Source organism: Prosopis cineraria, unplaced genomic scaffold (genome assembly GCF_029017545.1).
Source record: "Prosopis cineraria cultivar Desert tree isolate PC_DT_omini unplaced genomic scaffold, ASM2901754v1 PC8, whole genome shotgun sequence".
NCBI lineage: Eukaryota > Viridiplantae > Streptophyta > Magnoliopsida > Fabales > Fabaceae > Prosopis > Prosopis cineraria.
Window position 1 is genome coordinate 10,590,350 of NW_026555339.1, and position 14,730 is coordinate 10,605,079.

A 14,730-nucleotide genomic window follows, 5' to 3' on the forward strand; every position below is an offset into this window, starting at 1 on the left:
AACGCAATATAGAAATTTCAATCATCAAATATGTTTGCATTGTATCCTAATCCCTAATCATGCTATGGGAGACTGTTTAGATGGCAAAAATAGAGAAAGGTGTGCAGCAACAAAAAAACTGGAGTAAGGTAGTGGGCATGATTATATTCAAATTTTTTGATGTAGCTAAAAAAATTATGCATCGATCATTCCAATCAAGTTAATTAATTATTTTTTATTTGTTTGGTAATCTTGATAGAGTAGCTGTATTTTTTATGCCAATACAATTTCTTGTTGCATCAGCTAAAATATTTAAGCTTTATATCATTTAGATGTCAAATTATAGTTATGTCATCAATTTGTCTTTTCTTGAACGATTTAATCAAAAACATATAAATATATCTCTGAACTTTAGATAAATATTTTAAATAACATATCATATTATTACATCAAACACTTTGAGATTATAATATTAATTTTGACCAGTATAATAGTATTACTCTTGAAATGGAAATAGTTTTATAAAGCATGTTGCTGCTTTCTAAAAATTAAACAAAATATGAATATTCTAACGTGTATGACATAATATTAATTTTTAAATACCAAACCAAAGAAGAAAATTTAAATTTGGTTGAACGCCACACACCATAATCATTGTGGATATACCCCAAAAGCACTGGCCAGGCAGATTATGCGAAATGAGACGTTTTTTTTTTTTTCCCTTTAACTTTCAATATTTTTATAACAATAATCATAATTTTATTATTATTTTTCCATTGTTTCTGACCATATTTGTCCGAATCCATTTTCTTTAGCTTCTGACCTTAAGCATGTCCAAATTCAGGCGTTTACGTTGTACTTTACACGAAAGCATCTTCAATATAAACTGAGATATTAAGAAAGAAACATGATTAGATTTGAATATTCCATATTGTGAATAAAAATATAAAGTAAAAGGTTTAACTTCTTTTTGCTTTTTGTTTGCTTTCTTATTATTTATGTATGGTCAAATGGGTTTAGTACTCAAGTGCGTAATGCATGCCACGGCCACTAAAAGAATTGTATTCGCCACTCCATCGAACATGACAAAACTAATTAATTCAGGTATGACTATTCAACCATTGTAAAAAAATTAATAATTTCTAAGTTAGTAATATGTTGTTTAAATCAATGGCTACGTTTCAGTAAAACTAATATCTGTGTATATATATGTTCAAAAAAAAAACTAATATATGTGTGTGTATCTACTCATATATACTTGGCATATACATCATATTCAAGCATTATTGAGATTAATTAATTAATTTAAAATAATTTCTCAATATAATTTTTTATTTACAGAGTTTGAACTCTTGACCTTGTTCCAAAAAAACTAGTGCCTTCTATTTTTTTCGTTTTTGACCAAATGTCTTTTATTTAAACCCAATAACCATTGTGATTTTAATGTGTGTATGTGTGTGTATCGTTACATTATACACCAATACCACCAGACAGTGGACAGATTACACATGGTTCAACTAGTAATTAAGAAAGTTGCATTAGTTTAACAAAGAGGGTTTCAAGTTCTCATCCTAACTCATTTTCGGATTAGTTTGGCCTTTGTTAAAATTCTTTCAGTTTGATATGGGATAGAGCCATGATATCCGATGCTCAACATAAAATTTAAAAGTGTACAGAAAATGGATAGTGATAAAAATTAAATCTTTTAATCTAACAAAACAATATTAGTCTCACACACACACACATGTTCACAAGGAGAAGACGAATGATTTGAAGTAAAACAATAGCAATTAAAAATTACATAAAAATTTATACTAAAAAAATAATTAAGTGAATATCGTATATTAATTGCATCATATTTTTTAGAAAAAATCATAATTTTTCTGATTCTCAATATAAGTTGAAGTTTAAAATATTTTTTAATCATAAATATAAAATAAAATTAGAATAATTAATATTTTTTTCAATTCAACCCCTTGTTTATTAATTACAAAAAAATAAAATTGAAAAGTTATATTTTTTTACAATTTCAAAGTTATAACTAACATTCCTTACAGTTTTATTTATTTTGTCTTTTTATTAAGCACTAGAGTAGTATACAGTAGTGGTAATTGATAAATTTTATATCTAATTGCGAACTATTTATTGCCGTTAATTTTAAATTTTAATTAAACATTATCCCCTCAAATCACGAGAGGGCAAAAAAAATTCAACGCCGGCATGGTTGACCACAGACCACATCATCACTCATAATCACAAGGGACACAAACCTAGACTATATCCAAGTCAAATGTTCTTTCCATAGTATTATTCTCTCTCTCTCTCTGTATCTGTGTATCATCTTCTTCTTCCTTCTTCTTCTTCTATTTCTATCCACCCAAACATCCACGTTTTCTTATCCTCTTCTAAAATGGGAAACGCATTGCTAACCCTAACCCCATGCTTTCACCAAAACCCTAATTCTTCATCTTCATCATCCTCAGTGAAGCTCGTGTTTTGGGAAGGAACCATCAAGACTCTCACAGGCAAGAAGCACATCGCCGGAGAGATCATGTTCCAGTTCCCGGAGATGATGGTGTGCCACGCCGACTCCTTCTTTATCGGCCACCCTGTCCCGGCCCTCGCCATCGACGATGAGCTCATGTTAGGGCAAACCTACTTCGTCCTCCCCATCGACCGGTTCGGCTGCGGCGGCGGCGTCCTCTCCGCCTCCTCCCTCGCCGCCCTCGGTTCATCCCCTAACCGGTCCCCGATAAAGTTCGGACAGTGCCCGTTCGAGTACCTAAAGGGACCCAATGGAAGGGCTCTCATGAAAGTCAATCCAGAGTTCATCACGAGGCTAATTGTTGAAGGAGATCACAATAAAGATGATAAAGAGATTATTGTTACTAATGATGAGAGTAGTAGTAGTAATAATAATAACAACATTCCAAGCAAGAGCTTCATTTGTAGTACTCCGGAGTTGCAGAAGCACTATGAACAACTTGTGAGGTCAAAGGAACAAGTTTGGTCACCTAAACTTGAGACCATTTCTGAGTATAAGATCAGGTTTTCACCATGCAGATTCATTGGATTAGAGTGGAAAGAGAAAGAAAAATCTGGGAGTAATATCTACTAGTCAATTATTAAGTTCGTTTTTATACTATATAGTACACGTGTATCATAAATTTGTGTAAATGATGATCAGATATGGAAAGTTATTGCAGAATTATTTCTTGTTTCAGCTCGTTTCTTCTCTGATGGAACCAAATAATTAATTAACTGTGAGTTCGATTTCTTTCTCTTTATTTTGTGTGTTTGTTAATATATTAAACAGTCTGCAGAATGGTTAGATAAATGTTGTTAGCGAACGACGAATATAGAGACACTATGATTTACGTACTTATATATGTTGATTGTTCTGTATAGTTCTGATCGACGTGCTGTTTAATGTTATGGAATAACATTGATATGATCGATATATCGATAATATATATGAAACTATGCTTGGATACTGTCTTCTCCAATTTCAGCCACATAGTGCCTTCTCCTCCTATGTTATTTAGGACTGAGAGAGGGTATTTATTTTAATTTATTTATAAAGCATCTTAATAATTTTTTTTTACATTTATCTTTTTATTATATTAAATGTTGAAAATATTATTAAATGCTAGATTATTTTATTTTTAAAGTCTGTATATTTAATAAAGATAAATTTAAAAATTTATTAGGTTTTTAAACGGCGTTAATAAAGTTTAAAGTTTGGATAAAAATATTAAAAATAACTTATAAATAATATCAAAAGCAATAATATTTTCTTGAGTCTTAACATAGAATTATTTGATATCTAGTATTATTATCAATCAACGTGCCAAAGCCCTTCTGGCCCAGTGGCACTATATATGCTTGCCATTTATGGCATGACCCTCAGTTTGAGAGTAAATATATTTTTCTGTATTTTTGTTGGATAGTAAGGGAGGGAAAATAAAAAAGAAAATAAAAGTTGGAGAAAAAAGATAAATGGAATCCACATTTTTTTTACTACAAAAATTTTCTGTTCAAAACTGGAGAAATGCTGTACAAAAAACAAGCTTTCCAAAATTGTCTCGTAGGAGAAAATAAGATATGAGGCCAGCATCGTTTCCATATCGGTATTACAATAACGAAATTAATCGCTTTATTTTCTCTGTTAGTTTTATCTTGTTCATCTAAACACACAAGAAGAGAAATTATGTTATCTCAACCTTTTCTTTCATATTCTCTCGTATTGTCTTTCCTTTCATTTTCTCCTGTCCAAATAAATTAAATACTTAAACTTTGCGTCAAGGCATCTAAGAAACCTTTTGGAAGAACCGCATACAAGAAATTAAAATCATCACTCTTATGATCTGATTGGAGTATACATTGATGGTAATTATAATGAAGGTGAAAGCATAATGAAAATGACATTGAAAAAGATTATATATAATGACGATTCATGTTGAAGATAATGAGATGGCAACGAGAAGAGTAAAGATGAATGCTAGTAAAAAAAGATTAAAAAAAGAAAAAGATAATGATAGTCAATTTTTTGAAGATCTTTTGTTAATTTTTTTATGTATCTTGATTTGGATTTAACTTAATATATTTATAGCACTATGGAATTTTTTATATGATGTTAAATGACACCGAGAAAAAAAAATTACAGTGACAATGATATTGATGATATAAATTATTATGATATATCACTTTGAATCATCTAATCTTAAAATAGTAAAAAGATTATAACACTGATATCATGAATGACATATACCCACATCTTTACTGTCAGTGCACTAAACTTGAGCATTTTTAATTTATATATTCAAATGTCCTGGTTTGGTTAATGATAACCAAATCTTCTATCAAACTTTTTTTTAAAAAAATCAGATTTTGTTATTGATTCGACCGGGTTATATTTTAAAAAAATTAAAATTGTGTTAAAATAAAATTATTTTTCTCGAAGCGTTTCTTTTAACCAAAAAAAAAAAACTTACGGCAAAAAGCTTGAGAAAAAAAAAACCGAGAATATCGCTAATCAATAAACTTGAAACAAAACCAGGAAATAATGTGTGCGTGTATAACAGAATTATTATTATTATTATTATGTGTATAGCATATGAAGCATCGAGAATGTTCACTGTTGAATTATCTCGGGTTTATCTAGTGCTGGGCTTTTGGGCTTGGGCTTGCATAGGGAAGCCCAACTTGATTATTTCATTTTATTCAAAAACGGAAAAGCCTATAACAAAAGGACGAGGAAGTTTCACTCTTTACGACAGCGTAACCCACTGAATTAATCTAAATGGGTCATTTGCGCTTTAAAAGGCCCATTAATTACAATTTTGTTTGCCTTTGATTCTTATGAAGACAAGAGTCAAAAGCCATGTCATATGTATTGCATAGTATTTGAACCATGAACAGCATTGCTCAGAATTAATAAATCATGCAAGTTCTTATCAAAAAGTTTTCATATAAAAAATTCAAATCTACGATAAAATAAAAATTTTATCACTCACCAACCATGAATATCTTGACTTCCCAAACCTTAAGCAATGTATGAGGGAAAAAAACGTTTGTTTTAACAATATATATATATATATATATATATATCATGCTCACTCAATTTGTTGTGAACTGAGATGATAGTGTTGTGTTGTATTAAAATGTGACTCCTACCCTTCTTTTCCCTAACTTTGGTGACAAAAATTTGTGTTCAAGAAGAATATAAAATTTATATTTTAGCGAGTCACAAGAAGGATATTCTTCCTATAATAAAGATTAATCTCCTTCAAGATATTGAGATTAAAGTGTCCTCCCAATAAACTATATACTCCTCCGGCACTATAATATAGGTAATCTTTTAAAAATTTTTCTTAATTCTGTAATATAAAATATTGAGTAATTTTTATAATTATTTTTTTAACTGCACCCCTACTTCATCTATTGCTCTTTAAAAAAAAAATAATGCATCAAAATTTCAATTCTTATTATTAAGGCACTTATATTGGATAGATAAAAATTTTTAAGAGATTAAAATTTAACCTCACTTTTTTAAAAAATCCATAAAACAGTTTACTAACACCCTATATTATACTCTCTCCATTTTTATTCATTGGAGAAACTATCAATTTTACCTTTTTTTATATCAGCAAAATTATATTTTTTAATAAATATTTATTGTAAACTTTTTAAATTATTCTTCATAATTTTATCACTCATCGTCATAAGAAATAATTAATGAAGACTTAATTAATATAATTAATAAAAAATAATATAGTCTAATTTTTTTATTATTAGACACAATTAATATAATTAAATAATTTTTTTAAATTATATGATACAGTTTTTTCTCTACAAAAAAAATAAAGAGAGTATACAACTACACATGTCCTCTTGATAAGATATCCTTTAGAAGAATATTAATTATATTTTTTTAATATTATTCTTATTTAAATTATTAACTAAGTTATATGAGAGAGAATATAATTTAAATTTAGTTATTTTATTTAAATAAGGGTGTGATAGAAAGTTGATTTTATTTTCAAACATAATTAATGAGCGGACTTTGTATGTGCGTACTTATGCATGCATGTGTGTGTGTACAAGTATAGGAGACATGTGATAAATGAGTAGACTTGTCTTTATAGCAGAAGGATACTGTAGGCTAAGAAAGCAATGAAGACAGGTTTGGTGTATCGTGGACTAGTGAGGGACCAGCCTAGGCTCTGTTTGGTATTGCGATTAATGAATTCCCACGCCTGCACAGTCTTTACTAATCCCTCTCTCTCCTCTCCCCCCCATCCACATGCCCCTCCCTCTCAGCAACGTACCCTTTCCTTCTTCCCAAATCAATTTTTCACCAAATTGTTAATAAAAAATGGTTTTTTTTTTTTTTGGCAAAAATCTGACTCATAATTTACATCTGTGAATGTTGTTGGTAAATAATTTATAAATATTTTTTTAAGTTTACAGACATGCATCAGTCATGGTGATTCTTTGAGACCTTAATCCAACTCACTTTAATTTTTTATAAAAAAAAATTCTTATCAAATTTATAGCTCATCATCCTCAACCTATTTTTTTGAAAGTTGTTGTTGTTGTTAAAAATTAAAAAAAGTTGATGTTGCCTTTCATTTTTGGCATGGACAAGAATTATGGTGGTGGCGTTTAATCTTTCTTTTTGTCTAGGTAGAATTTAATCTTTCATGAGGAATTTTTTTTCTTTTGTTTTTTTTTCTAGCAAATCATTTGGTGTCCGAAGTCAAGACTGCAACTATTCTGAATCAAACTGAGTTAGGAGCCTTTTGAGTATAAACTTTACTGTCAAATGATACTGCGTTTTCATTGCTCAAACTCGATACGTCTGATTAAGTTAATATAATTTTATTTCTGGTTAAACCAAATACTTGTTGGTCTCTTTCCAAAGGTTTTCAGAGTAAATAGCATGATGCTTCCTATTGAATTTGCCTTGTTTTCTTAAACACAAACATTGCACCATGCACTGTAGACAATATATTAAGGATAATATTAATATTAATGCGCTTTGTAAAAAATGTTACTATATTTTCAAAAATTGATATTAATACACCATACTGGTACTGCTTCGTTAATTTGTTTATACATCAAGTTGCATTGATCATAATGGGATAAGAGTGTCACTATAATAATAATAATAGTAATAGTAACGGGAGTAAAAAATAAATTAGGAGGTTAATTTTTTTATACATTAGGAGGGTTTTGTTGTCTTTATCGTTGTTATAAATTACAGTTTTTTTTTTTTTTACTTTTTCATTTTTTGTACTGATGATATTGTTGTCTACCAAAGGATGTTTGTCCCATTCATGAAGCGAACTCTTTCGCTTGAACTATTATAAAGGTTTAGGATCAAGACTGTAAGTCAGTTTTCATTATTTTTTATATTTTTAAACTTTTAAAAATATAAATTTTCAATTATAATGTATAATAGAAATTCTCTTAACATAGAACTTCAAAGCTCGATTCTCTTATGGTTTCTTTTTTTTTTTTTTTCCAAAACCAAATTTTAATGAAAACAAATTTAAATGGGGGCTCCATAGACCCAACTCCTATTTCCTGATCTATTTGGAGTTGAGAGTAAACTAGGGGCTGTGCAATTAATACTTGGAGTAGTACTTGAACAATGAACTGGGAACCAGGAACTTCGCAAGGAACCAATGACGCGCGTACGGAGGGAGAAGGAGAGGTACAGTCTGGGGCCGTAGAGTCAACCGCAGCAGAGCAGAGCCACCCTTCTCTTCCAGGGCGCTCGTTGCGTACCCAACAAATCCCGAAATTCCCCTGCCAACAGCAGAGTCAGCACACGCGCCGACTGTCTGTCTGGCCAGCATAGGTGGGCCCCAGAGGCGGACACAGATCCAGATGGAGACAAGGATGCGTGAGAGGGAAGGCGCGCGTGAGACAAGAGCAGTGTTGTGATGTGTTGTGAACACGAACACTCGGAACAAGGTACCCAGATCGCCGGGGTTGTTATTGCGTCGTCTCGTGTGTGTGTGTGTGTGTGTGTGTGTGTCTATGAGAGAGAGAGAGATGGTGCGTGTGTCGCAGGGCTCGAGGAGGCAGTCTCCTCGTAATGTGCGACTGTGGCCGCGGAAAGAGCGATCGTGCTTGTTGGCCGGCCCTACCCACAACCTACGCTTCTTCTGCCTGACGTAGCTAACACTGTAACGCTCCCTCTTGTCATTCTTGTCTTCACAGGGCCGCGTGAGTTACACGCTCGTTATAACCATCTTTTTGCCTTTTTTTTTTATTTTTTATTAATACGTCCTAGTTTGCTCCCTCCGATCTTTCACATTTCAGAAAGTTTTCTTTTAATTTTTGTAATTTTTATGTACAATTATAAAATTATTCTTGGCAAAATTAAAAAAAATACAATAATTTATTTAAAAAAAAAAACTTCTCGTACATCAACCAAAATATTTTTTAAAAAATGTAGGGATAAAATTAAAAAAATAATTTATTTTTAAAATAACTTTATTACTCTAATTAATCTACCTTAATTTCGGTGTGTCAGTTAAAAGTGATTCATGAAAAAAGCCTCAAGGGAGTACAATATATTTTTAATTATCTCATCAAAATTAAAGAGACATATTTAAGGTATTAATTTTATTTAAAAATATAATAAACTTTGAATTTTATTTTTAATTAAATAAAAAAATTTAAATTTGTATTATATTTTTAATCATAGTGAATACTCCCTCAAGGCCACAGTATAAGAAATTTAAAATTTTATATGGTCTAAAATATAAGATATTAAATAGGTTTTATATAAAGAAAATTACTTATAAGCCCTGTAAAGTAGGCTTATTTACAAATAAATTTGACAAAAGTTAGAATCAACACTGAATTAATTTAAAATTAAAATAAAGAAACAATAATACCCCTATTAAAAAGATGTTGCACCAATCAAATAATGTATAACTATTTCATCAATAATTTACAAATATCATTTTAAATTTTTACAACTATAACTTCATATATCTAATAATTAAAATGTTTGAATATTTTATATGAAGTTATAATTGTAAAAAGTTAAAATGATAGTTATAAATTAATGATAAAATAGTTGTAAACAATAAGTACTAAACTTTATTAGTAATATATAATTAGTTTAACTATTAAATATATGAAATTACAGTTATAAAAAACTGAAATAATAATTGTAAATTACTATTGAAGTAGGTGTAAATTATTTAATTGATATAATATATTTTTAATAGGGGCATTATTATCTTTTAACTTTAATTTTAGATTATACTCAAGTCCTAAGGAATTTAACTGTAGTTTCTAAATTTTGAGGGACTTATTTGTAAATAAACATGCTCCACAAAACTTATACATAATTTTTCCTTCTATATATTACTCCCAACGTTTCAATTTATAATATACTTTTAAATACAATTTTATATATAAATAAGGCTTGTTTAATTTACTTTACAATTTTATTTTTCCAAACAAAAACATAAACTTCCCAAATGTCCTACATTCAATACTCTATTAGTGAAATAATATTAAAGAGAGAATATATAATGGGAAGGGTAACATTAGAAAAGTTTCATTAATAAAACTTTATTTTTATCAAAATGACTTATATTTTTAAAACATATAATCTTTTTCCAAAAATAACTTCTAAATTGGAATGACATAGTATTTTACTTCATTCAAGTAATTAATAAAAATATTTTAAATAAGTTAAATATTATATTTATTTATCTTAAGGTTACAATTGTAAAGATGTAACAAAAAAATAGCAAATCAAGACTTTAACCAGCTCTTTTTTATAAGCGCAAATGAGTTATCAATGATTTATATCATGATTTAGTAAAAACAAGTTTACGTATACATAATATTAAAAAATATAATTAATATCCTTTCAAGCTTCTTATATTAGGGATTAAATAATCTTTTTAGAAGTGACAAATACCAAAGAGAATATTTCTTCCATATCTAATTATTTACATTTATAAAATAAAACACACAAAATTAAGAAGATAGAAAATCTATCAAAATGTGAGATTTATATTTTAATATCCAATGTCAATTTGAGAGACAATTTGCGTTTAAAATATTGAAGGACTGCACTGATAATTTAAAAAAACATAGGTGACCAAATAAATATTAAATTGAATTAAATTCAAGAGTCTAAAAATTAGAAGAATTACATAAAACTCCCATATAATATATTTAAATACCATAAATTCATTTACAATTTAACAAGAAAAAATGATAACGTGTATTTAATTGGATTGTATGAGATCTCAAAGTAATTTTTTCCTAAAAATTTCATTATCCGACCACATTATTTTTCTCGAGGACATTATTGAAAACATGTCATTTTTATACCTAAAATTTTGAATGAGTTTTTGAAATTTTAATTTTTCTCACGGCACGGAGACATTCTGATAACTCCTTGACTTGTGTATTTTTAATATTAGAAATTACTTTTTTATGAAATTATTATAATACACTTCTAACTATTTTATTAGATTAAAAAAGAAATAGCAGAGTTATGAATTTCTTTTTTTGGAATATAATAAACTGTACCCTTGCTTGAATGATTTTTTTTAGTTTTGCATTATTTTCTCTCTTTTAATTAATAAATTTAAATATAAGTAATATTAAAACAATATAATTAATGAAATATTTTGTATTAAGGATTAGAGAATTCTTCTAAAAGGCACTCTACAATAGAGACCAAAGGAGTATATCAAAAAAATAGAGGAAGTATTAATAACTCCACAATAGTAATTTACTAATTCTCCTTAACATTCCTAAAAGCACTCATATTAAATTTAGGAATTGATAAAATTTAATTAATTTAAACACGTGTAAATAGTTTGATAAAAAAAATCACAATTAAATAGTAATAAATAGTTAAAATTGTTTTTTTTTTTTTTTGGTAATTCATTACATCGACGTCTAGCTTTAAAAAGTTCTGCAGTATTTCACCAAATAAAAAAAAAATTACAGTTATATATTATGGGACAAATTAAGAAAGATTAAAATTGAAAGCGTTTAAAAGAGAATTTGACGATGATAGCCTCTACCTATTACAATGATTTGTTTAATAGAGAATTTGAAGATAATAGGTAGCTTGTAACTAGAAGAGGATTCACAACTTTGACTGAAAATGAGTTGAAAGACTTGCATGAGGAAGTTAGTGACGCATAGATAAAAAGCATTGTATTTGAAATGGGGGCATTCAAAGTACTAGGTCTGGGCAAAATTCAAGCGTTCTCCTTCCAAGAACACTGGCCAGTTGTGGGTCAATCCATTTGTCAATAAGTCAAAGAGATATTTGCAGAGCCGGATAAGGTATAAAAATATAAATAGCACTCCCTCAGCACTTATATCGAAAGTGAATAACCCTGAAATAATCAGAGTTTAGACCTATACTGATTTGCAACATAAACTACAAGATTGTGTCTAAGGTGATCGCCAATATAGACTCAAACCAATTATGGACAAAGTGATGGGTCCCCATCAAAGTAACTTTATACGTAGAAGGCAAAGTAGTAATAATATTACTGTGGTACAAGAAGTAACCCATTCAATGAAGAGATTGAAAAGAAAAAAAAGGGTATATGGCCATTAAAGTTGATTTTGAGAAGGCCTATGATAGAATGAATCAACAATTTATTTAATAAACTCTCTCTGAATTGGGTGTAAAAGATGATATAGCTAAAGTAATCATAGCCTATATTAGTTCTACAAATTTTAGAGTTCTTTAGAAGGGGGTTCCTTTAAATGCTTTGTATTCTACTAGAGGTCTTCAACAAGGGGACCCAATGTCTTCATATCTTTTAGCAACTTAACTACATCATCATGAATGAAATTGATGAGAAGAGGTGGAAATTAGTTCTCCTGTCTAAGGAAGGACCTGATAGTACACATTTTTCTTTCCAAATGACCTTGTGTTATTTGTTAGGGCTTCTACTGAACAAGTGAAAATCATTAAAGAATGCATGTAGAAATTTTTTTTTTTTACTCAAGACAAAAGATGAACAAGGAAAAAATAAAAACGTGCTGTTTAAGAAATGTTAACTTTAATAGAGCTCTTGATCTCAATAGGAAATTGAATGTCAAGCTTATGGGGGATCTTGGGAAATACCTTGGGATATCGCTCATTCATCGGAGGGCTTCATATAACTTATTTGCTCCCATATAAGACAAGGTCAAAGGAGGATTAGAGGCTTGGAGAAACAATTTTCTTACAACAGCTAGGCGATCAGTTTTAATCAAATCTATTATTTAAGTAATGCCATACTATTATAGGCAAATAATGTTACTCCCAAAGAGACTACTATTTGAGATTGAAAAGAATTGTCGAAATTTCTTTTGGTGTGACTCCAATGATAGTAAAAAAGGTGCATCTCTTAGCTTGGAAGGAAATTATCACTGATAAGAACAAAAGGTGGATTGGGAATTAAGGATTTGAACCTACAAAATAGAGCTTTTACCTTCAAAATATGTTGGAAGATGGCATTCAAAATGATCAAGCTTTATGGGTTCAAGTGTTAAAGGCTAAATACAAATGCAAAAGTGGTGTCTAGCCAAAGGTAGGGATGAAAGAAAAATGCCTATTTAACATGGAGAAGCATTGTTAAATGTTGGGAGAGCTTCCTCATTAGGGTTGGTAAAAGAGTTGGTAATGGGTGTAACACTTTTTTTTGGATTGATTCATGGGCTTATTGTAATAAACCACTCGCTCATATGGCTATGGAACATGATTATGATGCTGAGAGCCATGTGATTGATTTTGTTATAACTGATGAATTATGGGACCTTCAAAAAATGGGATTCTGGTTGCCTAGTACCGTTGTTAGCCATACTACTCACACTATTATTTTGAGAGTTGAGAGGGATAGGATTCCTTCATCTACAAACCATCTTCAGATGGTAATTTTAACGCCTCTTCTACATACAAATTTCTTACTGCAAGTACATTATCAACTGTTGAGGAATTATGGAGCAAAATTTATAGCTGGTCAGGACTTGAGAAAATGAAGATTCACCTTTGGCTAGCAGCTACGGGTAAAGAACATACGATAGAACTGAGAGCATATAAAGGGTTATAAGAATTTGATCTCTGTTCGTCAGGTTGTGGGCAAACTGAGGACATCATGCACTTGCTTTAAGACTATCCACGTGCAAACATTAAATGCAAGGACCTAGTTAAAGAAAGAAAATGATACAAATTTAAGAGATTAAATGGCATTGGCTGGGTGTTTTGGAATCTTAAACATGAGATAAGTAGTAGAGAAATGAAAGGTGTGTCATGGGATGTCTTGTTTGGGTACATGTGATGGAATATTTGGTGTTCTCGGTGCCAAAAAAAAAAATCTTTGTGGATGTTAATGAAGAAGGGAACTATGATCTAGGAATTGATTTTCATGATCTGAATGACTTTTGAATGTTCAACATGTCACATAACTTGAGGCATCAGTTTAGAAGATCCCAAACAAGATGGGCGAAACCTAAGGCATCGATAGTCAAATTAGATGTGGATGGATCGTTCAAGGAGGACGAGTCATGATGTGGTGGAGTCATAAGAAATTTCTTAACAGATTGGGTTGTGGGTTTCAACTCAATTCTAAGTAGCTTCCCTCCTACAATAACCGAAGTCTTAGGTATCATACTTGATTTGGAAATCTGTGCAAGTTATGGTTTTCAATAGGTGAAAGTCTATACTGACTGTGCTGAGGCGATTAACATCATCACTCGCCTAGATTGCTTCTACGCGTCCTTACAGAAGTCATTATTGATTATGCTAGATTTTTATTGCTTAGAAGCAATCATGTTTTTTTAGATTTTATTTGTAAAGAAGCCAATGTATATGCTTATAATTTAGCTAGCTTCACTACTAGTTGGACAAGTTTTTTTTTTTTTTTTGTTCTTATGATCAACCCTCAATCCCCACCTTATTATAAGGAGGTGGTAAATGATGGTAAGAGATGGACTAATGTGAGAACTATTATGCATTGTTTTTTGGACAATGTTATCAGTTTTTTCTTCAAAAAAGTTGAAAGTGTGATCTTGACCTTGATCCCTCTCTTCTACTTTTAACGGAGTAACTTTTCCTTTACAGTGTTAAAATGGGAAGTGGGCTCTTGACAGTGACACTGCATCTCCTCGGTAAAGTCGCCCTCTGCCTCGATCTTTTTAACCTTTTTTTATTTCATAATTATTTACAAAAATCGTTTTAATATCATACTT

The 14,730-nt window shown here is 30.0% G+C and overlaps 1 protein-coding gene across 1 annotated transcript; it reads left to right on the forward strand.

Annotated features, from left to right (window-relative positions):
• The first annotated feature begins 2,285 nt into the window (after positions 1-2,285).
• On the forward strand, positions 2,286-3,187 carry LOC129317115 (uncharacterized). The gene has a single exon (XM_054961470.1). The coding sequence runs from the start codon at positions 2,390-2,392 to the stop codon at positions 3,095-3,097; it is 708 nt and encodes a 235-aa protein (XP_054817445.1). The 5' UTR covers positions 2,286-2,389; the 3' UTR covers positions 3,098-3,187.
• Positions 3,188-14,730: the final 11,543 nt, after the last annotated feature.